The sequence below is a fragment of the Zeugodacus cucurbitae genome, chromosome 5, assembly GCF_028554725.1.
Source record: "Zeugodacus cucurbitae isolate PBARC_wt_2022May chromosome 5, idZeuCucr1.2, whole genome shotgun sequence".
Taxonomy (NCBI): Eukaryota; Metazoa; Arthropoda; class Insecta; order Diptera; family Tephritidae; genus Zeugodacus; species Zeugodacus cucurbitae.
In genome coordinates this window covers 995805-1010942 of record NC_071670.1, presented here as the reverse complement: position 1 = coordinate 1010942, position 15138 = coordinate 995805, and the positions used below count along the sequence as shown (strand labels likewise).

The window sequence follows — 15138 nt, the reverse complement described above, 5'->3', positions numbered from 1 at the left end:
CCAGATCACTGAACTCCAAACAGTAATTAAAATTTTTACATACCAACAGCACAAAGTGGAGAACTAAAAAATATTTAAACAACACTAAAAAGCAATTATTGTGAATGCAAAAGGCCACCAAACTCGGTGTGATGAACAAAAAGGAAAGAAAATAAAAAAAGAAAATAAAAAAAGTCAATTTTTGTGGCAATTTTGTTGGTATAAACTTGTTGTATTGTGCGGAGCTCAGACGAACTCAATTTGAGGACTGTTTCGATACGGCAGCCGATACTATTCAACTCGATATTCTCTAGTACCAGACGATTTTCCTCTATAGAATCTTTTTGTCCCATCCCAATACGGAATCCAGTTCGAGAGTGTTTTCTGCACTCATATCTCTCACAGTACCAGACTATTTCGGACTCCAGTTCACTAAGTGTTTTCAGTGGTCACAGCTTTCAGAGTTCCCGACGATTTCCTTCCGTAGGACTTTTGATTTCGGACTGCATACCACCAATACCAATGTGGACTCAAGCTGGCTAAGTGTTTTCGTTAGTCACTGCCCCTCACAGTCGATTCCTTTCTATTAAGTTGAATGGCTTTTTGTAACAGTAAATAACTGCGTTTTTTTTATCTCGACCAGCGAATATTGCGCTGCCCACGGACTTTGGGAATTAATGGTGCAAATAAATTTGAAATGCAAAATAACTCGAAACAATGAAGGCGGCCAAAACAATGCTGACAAAAACAACCAAAAAAACCAACAGAAAATAGAATTTAGTGGCTTTGCAGCCCGACAGTCCGTGAGTTAGTTAGTCAGTTAGAGCCAGCTATCGGTGCGGCAATTAACAAACAACAAATGCGGCGGTCGCAGCGGTTCTAGCGTCGAGAATTGTACAAATAGTCAACAAATAGACAACAGACAAAGCGCCGCTGCTGACCAAATACCGCGTTTATTGACTGACTTGCCTGGCTGAGCGCTGAGCAGTTGTTGATTGGTACGGTTATGGGGTTTGACTGGCTTAGCCGCCGTTCGCCAAACATGTGGGCTCTCCGGGCCATTGTTGCTATTGTCGTTGCGGTTGCTTTATTGGCGTGGCGTGACATGGCTTGCATTGAAATGTGCTACAAAACGCGGACAACAGACATAGTATTAAAAATTCATAGATTTTATGACGCGTCGGAGCAGAAAGTGAAAGTGATACGAAAGTGTGCGTACATGCCCTGTAGGAAAGTTGACGCAATAAAAATAACTTGATTCTTATTTCTGTGGCGAAGACTGTTCAAATGACACTTTTTAGATGACAGAATTATTATAAAAACCATTTAAGATAATTTCCAGTTATAATATAATTTTGGATGCTTTAAAATTTGAATTGGTGAAAATGTAACCAGTTGCGGACTAGTTCCTGACAATCTTTATATATCATTTTTTAAAAATTTCTGCTGTTATAAAGTGTCATAAACACATTTTTATAGTGCACACTTTGAACTAGTTGAAAATGGACCAGTTTTCGACTAGTTCAAAATTTCTTCAATAAATGTGATTCTTGATATTTGGAAATTTCCGGAATTAAATATGTAATTAATCACATTTTCATAGTGTACAGTTTGGACTAGTTCCAAATGCACTAGTTTCGGTCCAGACAATTTCTTTTTCAAAAAACACAAATTTATACAGAAACACTCACGCATCGTCTACCAAAGTGATTCACGCTACGATTCTTCTACATATGACATTGCGTAACAAATGTATGTATGTGTGCTGCCTGCGTCTGCGTTTGACAGCTGTCAAAATGTTATTCAAGCAATTTTGTTGAAGTAATTTTTTTTGCTTTTAGCTTGCCATCTCTCCTACCAATTCGCTTTTCATGCATAACAACACATGTGTGACGTTGTAGCAACTGCTATTGTTGTTGTTGTAAAGGGTGATTTTTTAAGAGCTTTTTAAAAAAAAAAACGCATAAAATTTGCAAAATCTCATCGGTTCTTTATTTGAAACGTTAGATTGGTTCATGACATTTACTTTTTGAAGATAATTTCATTTAAATGTTGACCGCGGCTGCGTCTTAGGTGGTCCATTCGGAAAGTCCAATTTTGGGCAACTTTTTCGAGCATTTCGGCCGGAATAGCCCGAATTTCTTCGGAAATGTTGTCTTCCAAAGCTGGAATAGTTGCTGGCTTATTTCTGTAGACTTTAGACTTGACGTAGCCCCACAAAAAATAGTCTAAAGGCGTTAAATCGCATGATCTTGGTGGCCAACTTACGGGTCCATTTCTTGAGATGAATTGTTCTCCGAAGTTTTCCCTCAAAATGGCCATAGAATCGCGAGCTGTGTGGCATGTAGCGCCATCTTGTTGAAACCACATGTCAACCAAGTTCAGTTCTTCCATTTTTGGCAACAAAAAGTTTGTTAGCATCGAACGATAGCGATCGCCATTCACCGTAACGTTGCGTCCAACAGCATCTTTGAAAAAATACGGTCCAATGATTCCACCAGCGTACAAACCACACCAAACAGTGCATTTTTCGGGATGCATGGGCAGTTCTTGAACGGCTTCTGGTTGCTCTTCACCCCAAATGCGGCAATTTTGCTTATTTACGTAGCCATTCAACCAGAAATGAGCCTCATCGCTGAACAAAATTTGTCGATAAAAAAGCGGATTTTCTGCCAACTTTTCTAGGGCCCATTCACTGAAAATTCGACGTTGTGGCAGATCGTTCGGCTTCAGTTCTTGCACGAGCTGTATTTTATACGGTTTTACACCAAGATCTTTGCGTAAAATCTTCCATGTGGTCGAATAACACAAACCCAATTGCTGCGAACGGCGACGAATCGACATTTCACGGTCTTCAGCCACACCCTCAGAAACAGACGCAATATTCTCTTCTGTACGCACTGTACGCATTCGTGTGGTTGGTTTAATGTCCAATAAAGTAAACTGAGTGCGAAACTTGGTCACAATCGCATTAATTGTTTGCTCACTTGGTCGATTATGTAGACCATAAATCGGACGTAAAGCGCGAAACACATTTCGAACCGAACACTGATTTTGGTAATAAAATTCAATGATTTGCAAGCGTTGCTCGTTAGTAAGTCTATTCATGATGAAATGTCAAAGCATACTGAGCATCTTTCTCTTTGACACCATGTCTGAAATCCCACGTGATCTGTCAAATACTAATGCATGAAAATCCTAACCTCAAAATTATAAAATCCGTTAGTTATCACGTTTTTTGTTACTGTTGTTGTTACAATGTGTCACTCTTATTAATTATGAAAATCGCATACGCTGTCACAACAAATTTTCCATGGACAACCGCACGCTCTAGCTGACAACAAAAACGTACTTATGAACTAAAAATCAACAATAACAACAACAACAATCATATTGGCAACATATTGAAAATAAAAGTAGATACATGTGTTTGTATGTATGTATGTGCGTTGACATTTATAAAACTTTTGTAATCCGCTTAAATTGTTTGCCTTACAAGTCTTCTGTGGCGTTGACTTTGCTCTTTGTACGAGGTACTATTGTTCGACATACATACATATTCACATATATAGACATACTTATGTTGGTGGTCGCAACTGTGTTGCGTATGCTAAGCCTCTGCTTGTTATTGTTGTTGTTGTAATTGCTGTCAGTAATTATTGTATGTTGACAATAACGGCTTAATTGTTTGCGCAAATTAAATTAATAACACTCAAATCGGCAATATACATTGGCATACATATAGACATACATCCGTACATACAGACACCAACATAAGTACATAACTGAGTCCACAGACACACTCACACCCAACTATTGTAGTCACACAAAAATACTTTTCGCTGCTTTGAATTAATTCGCCAGCATTAACGCATTTTTGCTGCAATTTTTTATTGCTGTTGTTGTTGTTGCAGCTGCTGAATTTCTGTCACTTGCAGCATATTGCCGCTGATTAAGTGCCATGAGCGCTGAGCATATATTAACCGATTGTGGGTGTGTCCCAGCGCTTGCCATAATTCGACATTTTTTCTTGCGGTCCAACCCATTTCCCGACAGCAGCGCTGGCATTTTGCACTGCTTCGGCATGTCTTTAACCCCATTCGACTGCAGCAGTGTTTCCTTCCACCTCACATCACTCCTATATATGACTGTGTGTTTGCGTATTCGCCCACTGTTTGGGATTTGCATTTTTATCTCATTTGCCTTTGGACGTGCCCGCAAGTTTATGACTGCGGCTGCTCGCCTTGACTAGACGGTGGGCGTGGCGTGCGTTTTGCATACGCTTTACGGCGTTCAACGAGAAAATTACTACATTTTGCGGTGATGCTTATTGCAGGGCTTTAAAGCGAGTGAGAGGTGTCTTAAATTTATGTTTTTATAAATATATAGTGACAGAAAGGCTTGCAGTCTCCCTCTGCAGTACTTAAACCTACTTTGGAGGGGCTTTCACTTCCAAAACGAAAGTGACGTTTTGTAGGTACATTGAACTGAATAACTCTTTCCTTTTATCAGTCTGAAGGTTCGAAGTAGAAGTTCTAGATTTGCAAGATACAGTCGAACTCGATTTCCAAACAGCTCAATGAGTCAAAGTTATACTTCGATTCGAAGGGTACAGAAACTGGGACAAGGAAGTTCCATTATAACTAGGACATTCGGAACATTGAGAAGGGTCTTATTAGTGTATTAAGAGGTCCTTATCCGATTAGGAATCGCTTCTTTTTCACCACTTTCTGTCTCTTCACAGAAAAATCTAAGTTTTCTGTACTTGTTTGTCGCCGCAGCTTATCGCCTACCACATCCATTTGATTTATGCAAATTCCGTATGCCAGACAATTTTACGCCATCAATTTGGCATGCAAAAAGCGACGCCTGCACGCAAAATGAAGGCGCGCCGGAATTATGACATAATTTCCATTGTAGTTGCTTGAAATTCATCTCAATTCTTATTATACTTTCGAATACTTCAATAAATACTCATTTTTATTAACATTTCTTTTATTCTGATTCTACTTCTTTTCGCTTTCTTTCAGCTGCAACAGACCAAAGGCGGTACGCAATCGACACAGAAACAAGATCTGAGCTTCCTCAACGAGGCCTCGCCCATTTACGTCACCTCGTTCACCAGCACACAGATCACGTGCAGCAGCTCGACCGTCACCACCGCCACCGCCGCAACTGCCGGACTCATTACCTCGTCGACGATTGCGCCAACCGCCTCGGCGACCGCGACGGGCATCACCACCACATCGGCCATTGTGCACTCAGCGGTGCCACAGAGCTCGACAGGCGCCGTAGCCGCCGATCGGAATGCAAACCAGACGTCGGCAGCAATTGTGAGCGCCACAGCAGCAGCGGCAGCCGCCGCCGCCGCACCAACGAAACTAGCCAACCACAGCGGCAGCAGCAACGTTTACCAGCAGCAGCAGATGCCGCAGCAGCCGACGTCGGCGGCGAAGCCAGCGATCGCAGGTAAAGCTCAGCAACAACCACCACCGCCACTTACCTTGCAGTTCCAGCAGCAACAGGCCGCACAGGTGGCGCAGTTGGCGCAGCTGCAGAATCTGCAGACGCCTACCATTGCCACCAGCTTGCAGCATTTAGCTGTCGCGGAGGAAGAGGACGACGACGACGATCTGATCGGTGTTGCCGGCAACTATTGTAGCATTAACTTTATAAAATACAACAACAAACACGCACAATTGCCACCAGCCACATCGGCGGTGGTGCTGCCCGCTGCAGCAGCCAGCCAGTTGCAGAGGCAACAGCTGCAACAGTTACAGCAACAGCAGCAACAACAACTACAGCTGCGTCAAACGAAGTCGCACCCGCACATCCCGCCCCCACTGCAGATCCCCAGCACAATACTTGTCGATGCACAAACCTCCACCTCACCGCTGGCCGCAACCGCCGTGGGTAATCTAAAGGCACCGCTCACAGCAGCGCCTGCGAAGTCCACAACAGCAACCGCAACTACAACAGCGACTACAGCTGCCAGCGCCGCAACAGCAGCGGCTGGCTCGACAACCCCGACAACCGAGTACTCAACAGCCATATCCAGCAGTCATCTGCAGCAGGCGTTCGCCTCGGCGGCCGCGGCGGACCAGCAGCAGCAGCAACAGTTGTTTAACAACAACAATATAGCAGCATCAACTCTAGGCGCAGCCGCGGCATTGAGCAACAACAATAATAAAGCGGTGCCAGGTGTCATTGTGGATCAGCCCACAGCCGGCGGTGGTGCGGTTGCGGCTGCAGCTGGGGGCAGCGGGCCCTACGGTAGTAATATTAGTAGTAATTGTGATTTATTAATATCGAATAATATACAACCACCGAGACGAGAGGTGAGTGATGTGGATTGGAAGAGGCGTTGAAGTGCCAATGACTGTTGCATGCATTGTTGTTGTTGCTGTTTTTACGTTTCAACGATTTTTGAGTTGCTGAAGTTTCGTTTGTTATCGTTTTACAATTGTTACGGCGACTGTTTCGCTTTTTCTTTTTCTTTAAATCGCTTTTACGATTTACGATATACGATATTTCTTAATTTATTTTTTAACCTTTTTTTTATTAATTCTTTTTCAGATGAATTTACTGTCGAGAATTTAAACGTTTTTTAATTACGATATTTTAATGAGTGATATATACATTATTTTGTTTTTTGATATTGATAAAATATCATGCTTTTTAGCTTACGATATTATCGAAAGCTTGAATAGTGTTGCATTTTATGTAGAATCGAGTCTTGTTAATTGTTTCTTGTGCAATATTTTACTTAAAAAGCTTTATCTTCTTCATTTTACGATATTAATTTTATTTACGATATTAGAAAATTTGAAGAAAATGTGAAACTTATTCTCTGGCTGCAAGAATAACTTAATTTCGAGCAAAACATTAATTATTTGCCCTTACGATATCAGGCAAAATTTACGATATCAGTTAAATTTTTTAATTTTTCTGTATTTTCGTGATTTTTTGCCGTAATTTCAGTGATAATTAATTAATAATTGGTTTTAACGTCCCAACACCTACGATATATGTTTACGATATTACGCAAAAATCTTAATACGTGCGTTTTATCAAAATTTAAATAAGAAATAACTGTTTGCCATAGCTTTTAGTTCATTTTTGCATTGATAACAACGTGTAATTCCCACCGGTCAATTAAAAATTTAACTGGTATTAAATTCGTAAAATCCCCTTTGGCACCTGTATGAAGGCGACAGCTATGAAAATGCGCAAAAACAACTATGTTTATGCCAACAGCCAATGTTGTGCAATTAATCAATTACGATATCACCTTGGCGTTACACAAAGCGCACAAAGCCATTCACTACGCCGTCGTCAACAGAATTTTAAACACTTATAACAAGCAATTACCCCTTAATGACTGTCACGGCGCATTCCTTTGCTGTATTGGAATTTCTAATTAAAGTAAATAAATCCATAGTAATGCGATTAGCATTGACATGCAAGTAATCGACATATCGATTGAGCTGCCAAAAGTTCGGCAAAGTAGCTGGGAACGTGGCATGCCACCCACCCACACACACACACACACACCTTGCCACAACGCCAAGCCACGTACTTCAAGATTAATTAGCTGTGCTGGGTTGGGTGGCAAGTGGCGGCGAGTGCTTTGGGCGGGAGTGCGGAGAGTTTTGTCGGCGTTTATAAAGGGTTGTGCGCTGCGTTTGACAGCGCTCTGCTTTTATTGGCATGAATGGAATTATGTGAAATCATCTTTGAAGGGTGCTAAGTTCATGCGATGTTTGACGACAAATAACTGTCACAAGTGGCTTATAAAACATGAAGAGGGGAGTGAAAATCGCAGAGTTAAAAGGGGTCACTTCGAGTTCAGCACTGAGTTGAGAGTGGCAATTGACTTGAAATTTTACGATAATTGAAGTTGACGTGTGAACTGCGATTAAAAATAATTTAATTATGAAAAATATTTAAAATCTTGTTTTTTTAAATATTATTTTCTTTATTATAAGACTAATATATATTTTTATTAGTTTTATAAGCATTATTCTATACGAAATATTCTTTTATATACTTAAGTGTTTTATAAATAATTTTAAGTAATTTGAATCATGTTAAATCTCTTCTCTCATCAGCGAAACTGTGTGCTCAAGCACTTCACTACTTCTTAATTTACTGAATTAATGCATTTATTCACATGTTTTTCGCTTGATTATGCAAATCTGTATTCTGTAGAACTTTTCAGTTTCCCTTGAAGTTTACAAATTGTTCGCATTCACTCATCCCTTTGCTCTCTCCCTCTCTTGCAGTTACTAACTACACTTAACGATGATGGCAGACACTTTGATGGCGATGCGGCAAATAGCAACAACAACATCAATAAACAAAGTGCCAGTGGCAGCAGTAATAGCAACAACGATTTGCTAAATAATACAACAAATTTATACGATAATAAACAAATACAACAATTAAGAAGTAGTAGTCCCAATAGTAGCATATCAAAAGGAAGAACTGAACTTTTATTAGGAGATCAAAGTTTAAGGCAGGAAATACGGTGAGTGCAAATTTCATTTTTTTTTAATTAAACAGTGTAATTTAATTAAATTTAAATTTTTTAATTATTGATTTCAAAAATATCTCTCTCTTGTGCTAAACGTGTCGAATGAGAGCTGAAAACTAAAATCATTGATGAAAAAGTGATATTTAAAATAATCGCGATCTCTTCCGCGTTATTTTTGATCCAAGAAATGGCTTTCTTCCTGTAAAAGAATCGAGTTTTCACGCCTTCCATGATTACTGAGCTTAATGTGAATCTAGTTTTGAGATTGCTTTATGGTTTTTTGTATTCTTTTGGGTTTGATTTGCCAAAACATCAGTTGAAGAGCTATCCTGGTACTACCAGAGGATTATTTACTCCAAATTGACTCAGTATGTGCTTTGTTTTATAGAGAGAATTCTGTCTCTTAAAGAGCACATCTTCAGCTGTTGTATCAAGTTCCATCTGACATAACCCCTAAACTACTGAAATTCAGAAATCTTCTCAGTAGAATCTTCACAAAAAATTTATGAATTTTTAGTATACTCGAGCTATCTAGACTGGTCTTAGCCACTTACCATTGACCGCATTAACCCTTAGTTGACGTGAGCGGTACTCATTAGTCCAGACGATTCTTAAACCGATTAAAACAAAAAAGTTACACATGATAGATAACCTGTGCATTGAGTGAAGTAAAAATAATGAATATCATAATAAATATGGCTCACACATGTCCCTCGCCAAAAATATAGCATAAAAAGCTACTAAAAAACAACAAAAAAACTGTCGAAATTTTTTCCAACCCGCTGCCTACTGCGCCAAATTGCCTGTGCTCGGTCTATTGACGCATCTGTTCCGCCATGATATTTACAGCTTCCGGCTTATTATTAGCCTCACATGACTAAGCTGTTAGGTTGAATTTGCTTTTGTGCAGCCTTTGCCACTTTAAATTAGTAAATGTCGTCGTTAAAATAAATCAGTGCTGCGAAATTAATTTGGAAAAAAACACAAACAACCTGAAAAACATTAACAACAACAACAATGTAATAGAACATGTGTTCACTTGTTGCCAATCGATTACATTTGTTTTCTGGCTTTAAATTGCATTTTATTATTTAACTTTTCGCGTCACTGGCTTTATGTGTTTGCGCGAGTTTTTCAAGCTTCTACGCTTAATTAGCGCGAAATACGAAATAAATGCGCACCACAGGCGTTTGGTTAACGGTTGTTGTGCGCATATGTTAATTAGTATTTTTTTTTAATATATTGGAGTAGGCTTTCCATGCATGATAAAATTTATTTGTGAAGAAAAAATTCATAAATTGTTTTTACAATAATTTTCATATTTAATTTTATTTAAATAATTATTTTTGTTTTTTTTTTATAATAATTTTTGTATTTATTTTTTTTTTATAATTATTTTTGTTTTTTCTTTAATTTTTTTAGCAAGTTTTTTATTAAATAATTTAATATTCTAATAGTCTCATCCAAGTTTTTTTATTAAATAATTAGAATACTAAATTACTAAATTACTCCAATAGAATACTAAATTATTTAATAAAAAAAACTTATGAGACTATTTGGTGTTCCTACTTATGCATATGGCAGCTCAATGTTAAATTTCAATTATTTTTTAAAGTAATTATTTTTAAAGAGTCGACGATAACTTATTCAAACGGTGTCTTATAATCTTGCATTAATTTACAAATTTATAATTTGCACTTCCCATTTTGTTCAGTGTATTTTGCTCATTAATTGTGTTTAGTTCAATATATTCATTGCATATCTTTAGGCGCATTATTTACTATAGTGGCACTAAAACTATCTTACTTGTGGGAAGCGACCTCGTTCTCATTTTAAAATTATTATATTTTTTAAATCTTTTTTCTTTTAATATTTTTTAAATATTTTCTCTTAATATTTTTTTTTTTATAATTTATTTATTTTTTTTTAATTTTTTCTTTTAATGAATTTTTGTTAAATATTTTTTTTGTATTTTTAATATTTTCTTTTTAATATAATTTGTTTTTAATATTTTCTTTTAATGAATTTTTGTTAAATATTTTTTTTTGTATTTTTAATATTTTCTTTTTAATATAAATTTTTTTTTAAATTTTCTTTTAATGAATTTTGATTAAATATTTTTTTGTATTTTTAATATTTCCTTTTTAATATGATTTTTTTTTTAATTTTTTCTTTTAATGAATTTTTGTTAAATATTTTTTTTGTATTTTTAATATTTTCTTTTTAATATAAATTTTTTTTAATATTTTCTTTTAATGAATTTTTATTAAATATTTTTTTTGTATTTTAATATTTCCTTTTTAATATAAATTTTTTTTAATATTTTCTTTTAATGAATTTTTATTAAATATTTTTTTTGTATTTTTAATATTTCCTTTTTAATATAATTTTTTTTTTAATTTTTTCTTTTAATGAATTTTTGTTAAATATTTTTTTTTGTATTTTTAGTATTTTCTTTTTAATATAATTTTTTTTAAATTTTCTTTTAATGAATTTTTATTAAATATTTTTTTGTATTTTTAATATTTCCTTTTTAATATAAATTTTTTTTTTTAATTTTCTTTTAATGAATTTTTATTAAATATTTTTTTTGTATTTTTAATATTTTCTGTTTAATATACATTTTTTTTATTAGGTCTACAACTTTGCTTCCGCCGTTTTTTTTGTAAATTTAAGGCTTTTTTCACTTAGGACAGCCTCACCGTACGCATCCGAAAGCATTCGGTGAGCCTCAGCCGCACTTTTCTTGGAATTAAAAAATAAAAGCAAAATTTTCCGCACATGTCGAGAATTCGGCTCAAAAAGTGGCATTTTCAGTTGAGAATATGTTTGGGATGCAAACAGATCTCTACAAAATTTTGATGGGTTAATGTTGACACAAATGTCCAAGATCGATATAAAACGATTTAATCGGCCAGTGCTTGACCCTAGAGACATTTATTGGAAAACGGCGGAAACAAAATTGTAGACCTAATAATTTTTTCTTTTAATGAATTTTTGTTAATTTTTTTTTTGTATTTTTAATATTTCCTTTTTAATATAATTTTTTTTTAATTTTTTTTTTAATTTTTTCTTTTAATGAATTTTTGTAAATTTTTTTTTTTGTATTTTTAATATTTCCTTTTTAATATAATTTTTTTTTTTAATTTTTTTTTTTAATTTTTTCTTTTAATGAATTTTTGTAAATTTTTTTTTTTTGTATTTTTAATATTTCCTTTTTAATATAATTTTTTTTTTAATTTTTTTTTTTAATTTTTTCTTTTAATGAATTTTTGTTAATATTTTTTTATTTTTTCTTTTAATGTTTTTTGTATACCTATATATTTAATTAATTATTTTTTAATGTTTTTTATTTGTAAGACTTTTTAAGTCGTCAGGCGACTGTCAGCTAAATAGTTTTAGTTAATGTTGTCCTGCTACCGATTTTTAAGGGCAACATTTAGGTCTTCAACTATTTTTCGCCATAGAAAGCGTCCAAAAATGCTTCAAATCGCTTAAAATATTTTTTAAAATTATTTTCCGTAAAATCAAAGCTTCTTTCCATTTTATGAATTCCTTTTTTGTAATAAATTAAATTAATTTTAATTTAGTTGCTGCTTCAGCATTGCAGCACGCTGAAAATTCAATTTCTGCACCAGCAAACGGGCGCAACGCAAATAAATCTCGAGCTTTTGGCTATTTGCCATAAATTTATGTAAATTTCACTCAAATATATGCTGACTACACACACACACGCATGCATTTACATATACATACATATATATATTTATATCATAGACCGCAAAAATATACCAAATTTAGCACATTTCAAAATCACAAAATTTGCGCCTTGTCGCAGGACGAAACAGCAAAGGACTCAGCACTAAGGCAACTACAAATATTTAAAGAAAATACACATATACATATACATATATATATTTATGTTTGAATATGCTTTCTGCACTTAAACCGGGAAATAGTGCTGCTTTGAATCGCTTAGAAATTGCTTTGCCTCCTTCATGTTGATATGCGTGTGAGTGTGTTTGAAGAATGTAATTGTTGTTAGCTGCCACAAAATTTTCCTTGTGGCAAGTGGCACTTCAAACAATTTCTTGCTGCGCAATTGAACTTGCACTTGTATATGCCTGTGTATGCGGGTTCGAGAGAACAAATACGGGCTTGAGACTCACACACTTATAAATATGTCTTTGTATAACTAGTTATTAAAATTTTGACGCTAAATGAGTTGGTCTCCTCAATATATCATCGAAAATGAGTCCGTACGAAGCTTTCTTATAAGGGTTCTGTGTTTTTAAGAATCTCTCCTCAATAGTTTATCACTTTAGCAGCAATATTTGAGAATAGGTTATGTAGTGGAAGCCGAGAATTCGTCATTTGGTTTAGTTACGGGTTCTTGAGAATCTTTTTGTATCAGAAAGTCAACTTATTTGAAGCTGTAACTTCTTTGAAATCTTAAGGGAACTGCAGTTCCCAGGTTCTTTGGAAACTAACTGTTTGTCTCTTTTTTTTCAATGATATCCAAAAACCCAGAGTAAAAAGTTTTTCCGGTAAAATTTTAAGTAGAAATATTTTTTGCAGTCGTTTCCATATATTCCATACATATTTACTAGTTTGACCTGAGAGCTTCCGAAGCAATAATATGGTTTCTTCCGAATACAAATAGGCTCCGTCTAAAAGTTTTTGACAGTTCTAAGGACTTTTTCATTGACTTACTTAGTTCAAAATCTCTACTCACCTCTACATTAACAAATATTTTGAAACTCCTTTAATGGATCTCTTTTTCTCTTCCCTCCATATCCTACCCTCCAACTACTTATGCTTCTTCAAATAATAAAAGCAACTACTCCTGCCACAACACACAATCGAATCGAAGATTGCGATTGCGACGTCCTTACAATTCATACCTTTGCACTTGTTGTTATTGTCCCGCATTGTTGCGGTCGCCTGCTGTCGGCCGTGTGTTATTTATGCGTATTTGAGTATTCCATTCCATTTCAATTCATTTCATTTCATTCCATTTCGCTTCACTTCATTGCTGTTGGCCAATCGATATCTCATGCGCCTCCACGCAACTCAAACACCGTTCGCCACCACCCACATAGCGTTATTTGCAAGCGCATACATGGCCTTTGTAAATATGCGGCAGTCAGCTCGTCATCCTTTCGGCCACTTTACAATTTATAATTTATTTGCATGTTTACGCGTGTGTGTGTGTGTGACTGTGTCGGTGTCTGCAAGTGATATTTTATTGCTTTTATCATTGTTGTGGCACAAACAGTGGCATTGCTGGTGTTGTTGTTGTTACTTTTGTTATTGTTGTTTTTTGCTTTTAAAATTATTTTCCCATTAAATACTGTCGGCGCACGCCACCTGCAACCGGAAGTTGTAATGTGGAGAACTTGCCACACACATACACACTGAGGCAGAAATGCCACGCACATCCTAGTACATATATACATTCATACATATTTATATGTACTAATATAAGCAATAACGCACATGAAAGGCCTCAAATGAAGTGGCTCAGGCATACGCACTTGTTTCCCACTGCCACTGCCACTTTTTTGATATTTTTTCCGCAAAACTTTTTTATTTCCATTTCATTGCTTTTATTGTTGTTGTTGTTGCTTTCATTTTGTCTCCATTGTGTTTTCGATTACTTTCATCCTTTGGCATACGTTTTTTGTTTTGTTTCGTTATTGTTTTCATTATTTATACGATTTTTAATCTTTGTCATCGCACGCTGCTCTCTCCCTCCCCCTCTCTTCCCCTCCTTCGCTTCTTTCTTTCTGCGCTTCCACTTGCCCCTCAGCGCGCCATTCTCCACTCATTCACTCCATCACATTTCCATTTCCGCTTGCAATTCGCTCATATTATTTACTGCTTTTTTATGATTATTGCCTGCCAGCGTTGCCAGATTATATGCATTGCGTTGGCAGCGCGCATCTGCAACTGCGTGGCAATAAACATTTTTTATAATGCAACAAAGCGCTGGCGTTGGCATCGCTTGCAATTTTGTGAGTAATTAAAGTTGTTGCATTAATTTATTATTTTTATTTTTATTGTTGTTGTTGTTGTTGTTTTTTAATCGCTGGCGCGCGTCGCAGATATTATTATTATTATTTTTATTGTTATTATTATGGTTATTGACGTGCAGCAGCGCGTTTGAGCCACAATTTTATCTTTCACGCATATTTTGCTTTGCATGCTGCTTCTTCTTCTCAATGTTGTTGTTGTATTTTTGTTTTTATTTTCATTTATTAATATTTATATTTATATTTTTTTCTGCCATGCAACGACGAAGTTTTAATTACACTCAAACACTTTTGCTGTAATTTTACTATTATAACTTTTTGTTGTTGTTGTTCTAGTTATTGTTGCTTTAAAATGAATGAGGAAGTCTGTTAGTTGTTGTTGTTGTTGTTGTTATTTCCACTTTATTGGTAATTCGAGTATTCGCAATAAATTTTACCGTTAGCGCAAAAGTCATTGAAATTGTATTGATTGGACGCGTTTGGAGTGGCGTGTGGCGGCTGAGCGCATTTCGTGGTGAAGAGCTAAGCGTCGGCAGCCGCGCAGCGATTAACTGCCGAAGTAATATAAAAAAACATATTTGCCGGCGT

General features: G+C 35.8%; 1 protein-coding gene across 3 annotated transcripts in view; it reads left to right on the top strand.

The window, feature by feature from the left end:
* Mpp5_1 (protein PALS1) overlaps positions 1-15138 on the top strand; it is a 132622-nt gene that overhangs the window by 57057 nt on the left and 60427 nt on the right. The window contains exons 5-6 of one of the 3 annotated variants that reach the window (XM_029040463.2): positions 5010-6317; positions 8265-8509. In XM_029040463.2, the coding sequence (XP_028896296.2) occupies positions 5010-6317; positions 8265-8509 (1553 nt within the window). Of the gene's footprint in view, positions 1-5009; positions 6318-8264; positions 8510-15138 lie in introns of those variants that run through there. The other 2 variants (XM_054232190.1, XM_054232191.1) reach the window with 2 other exon arrangements.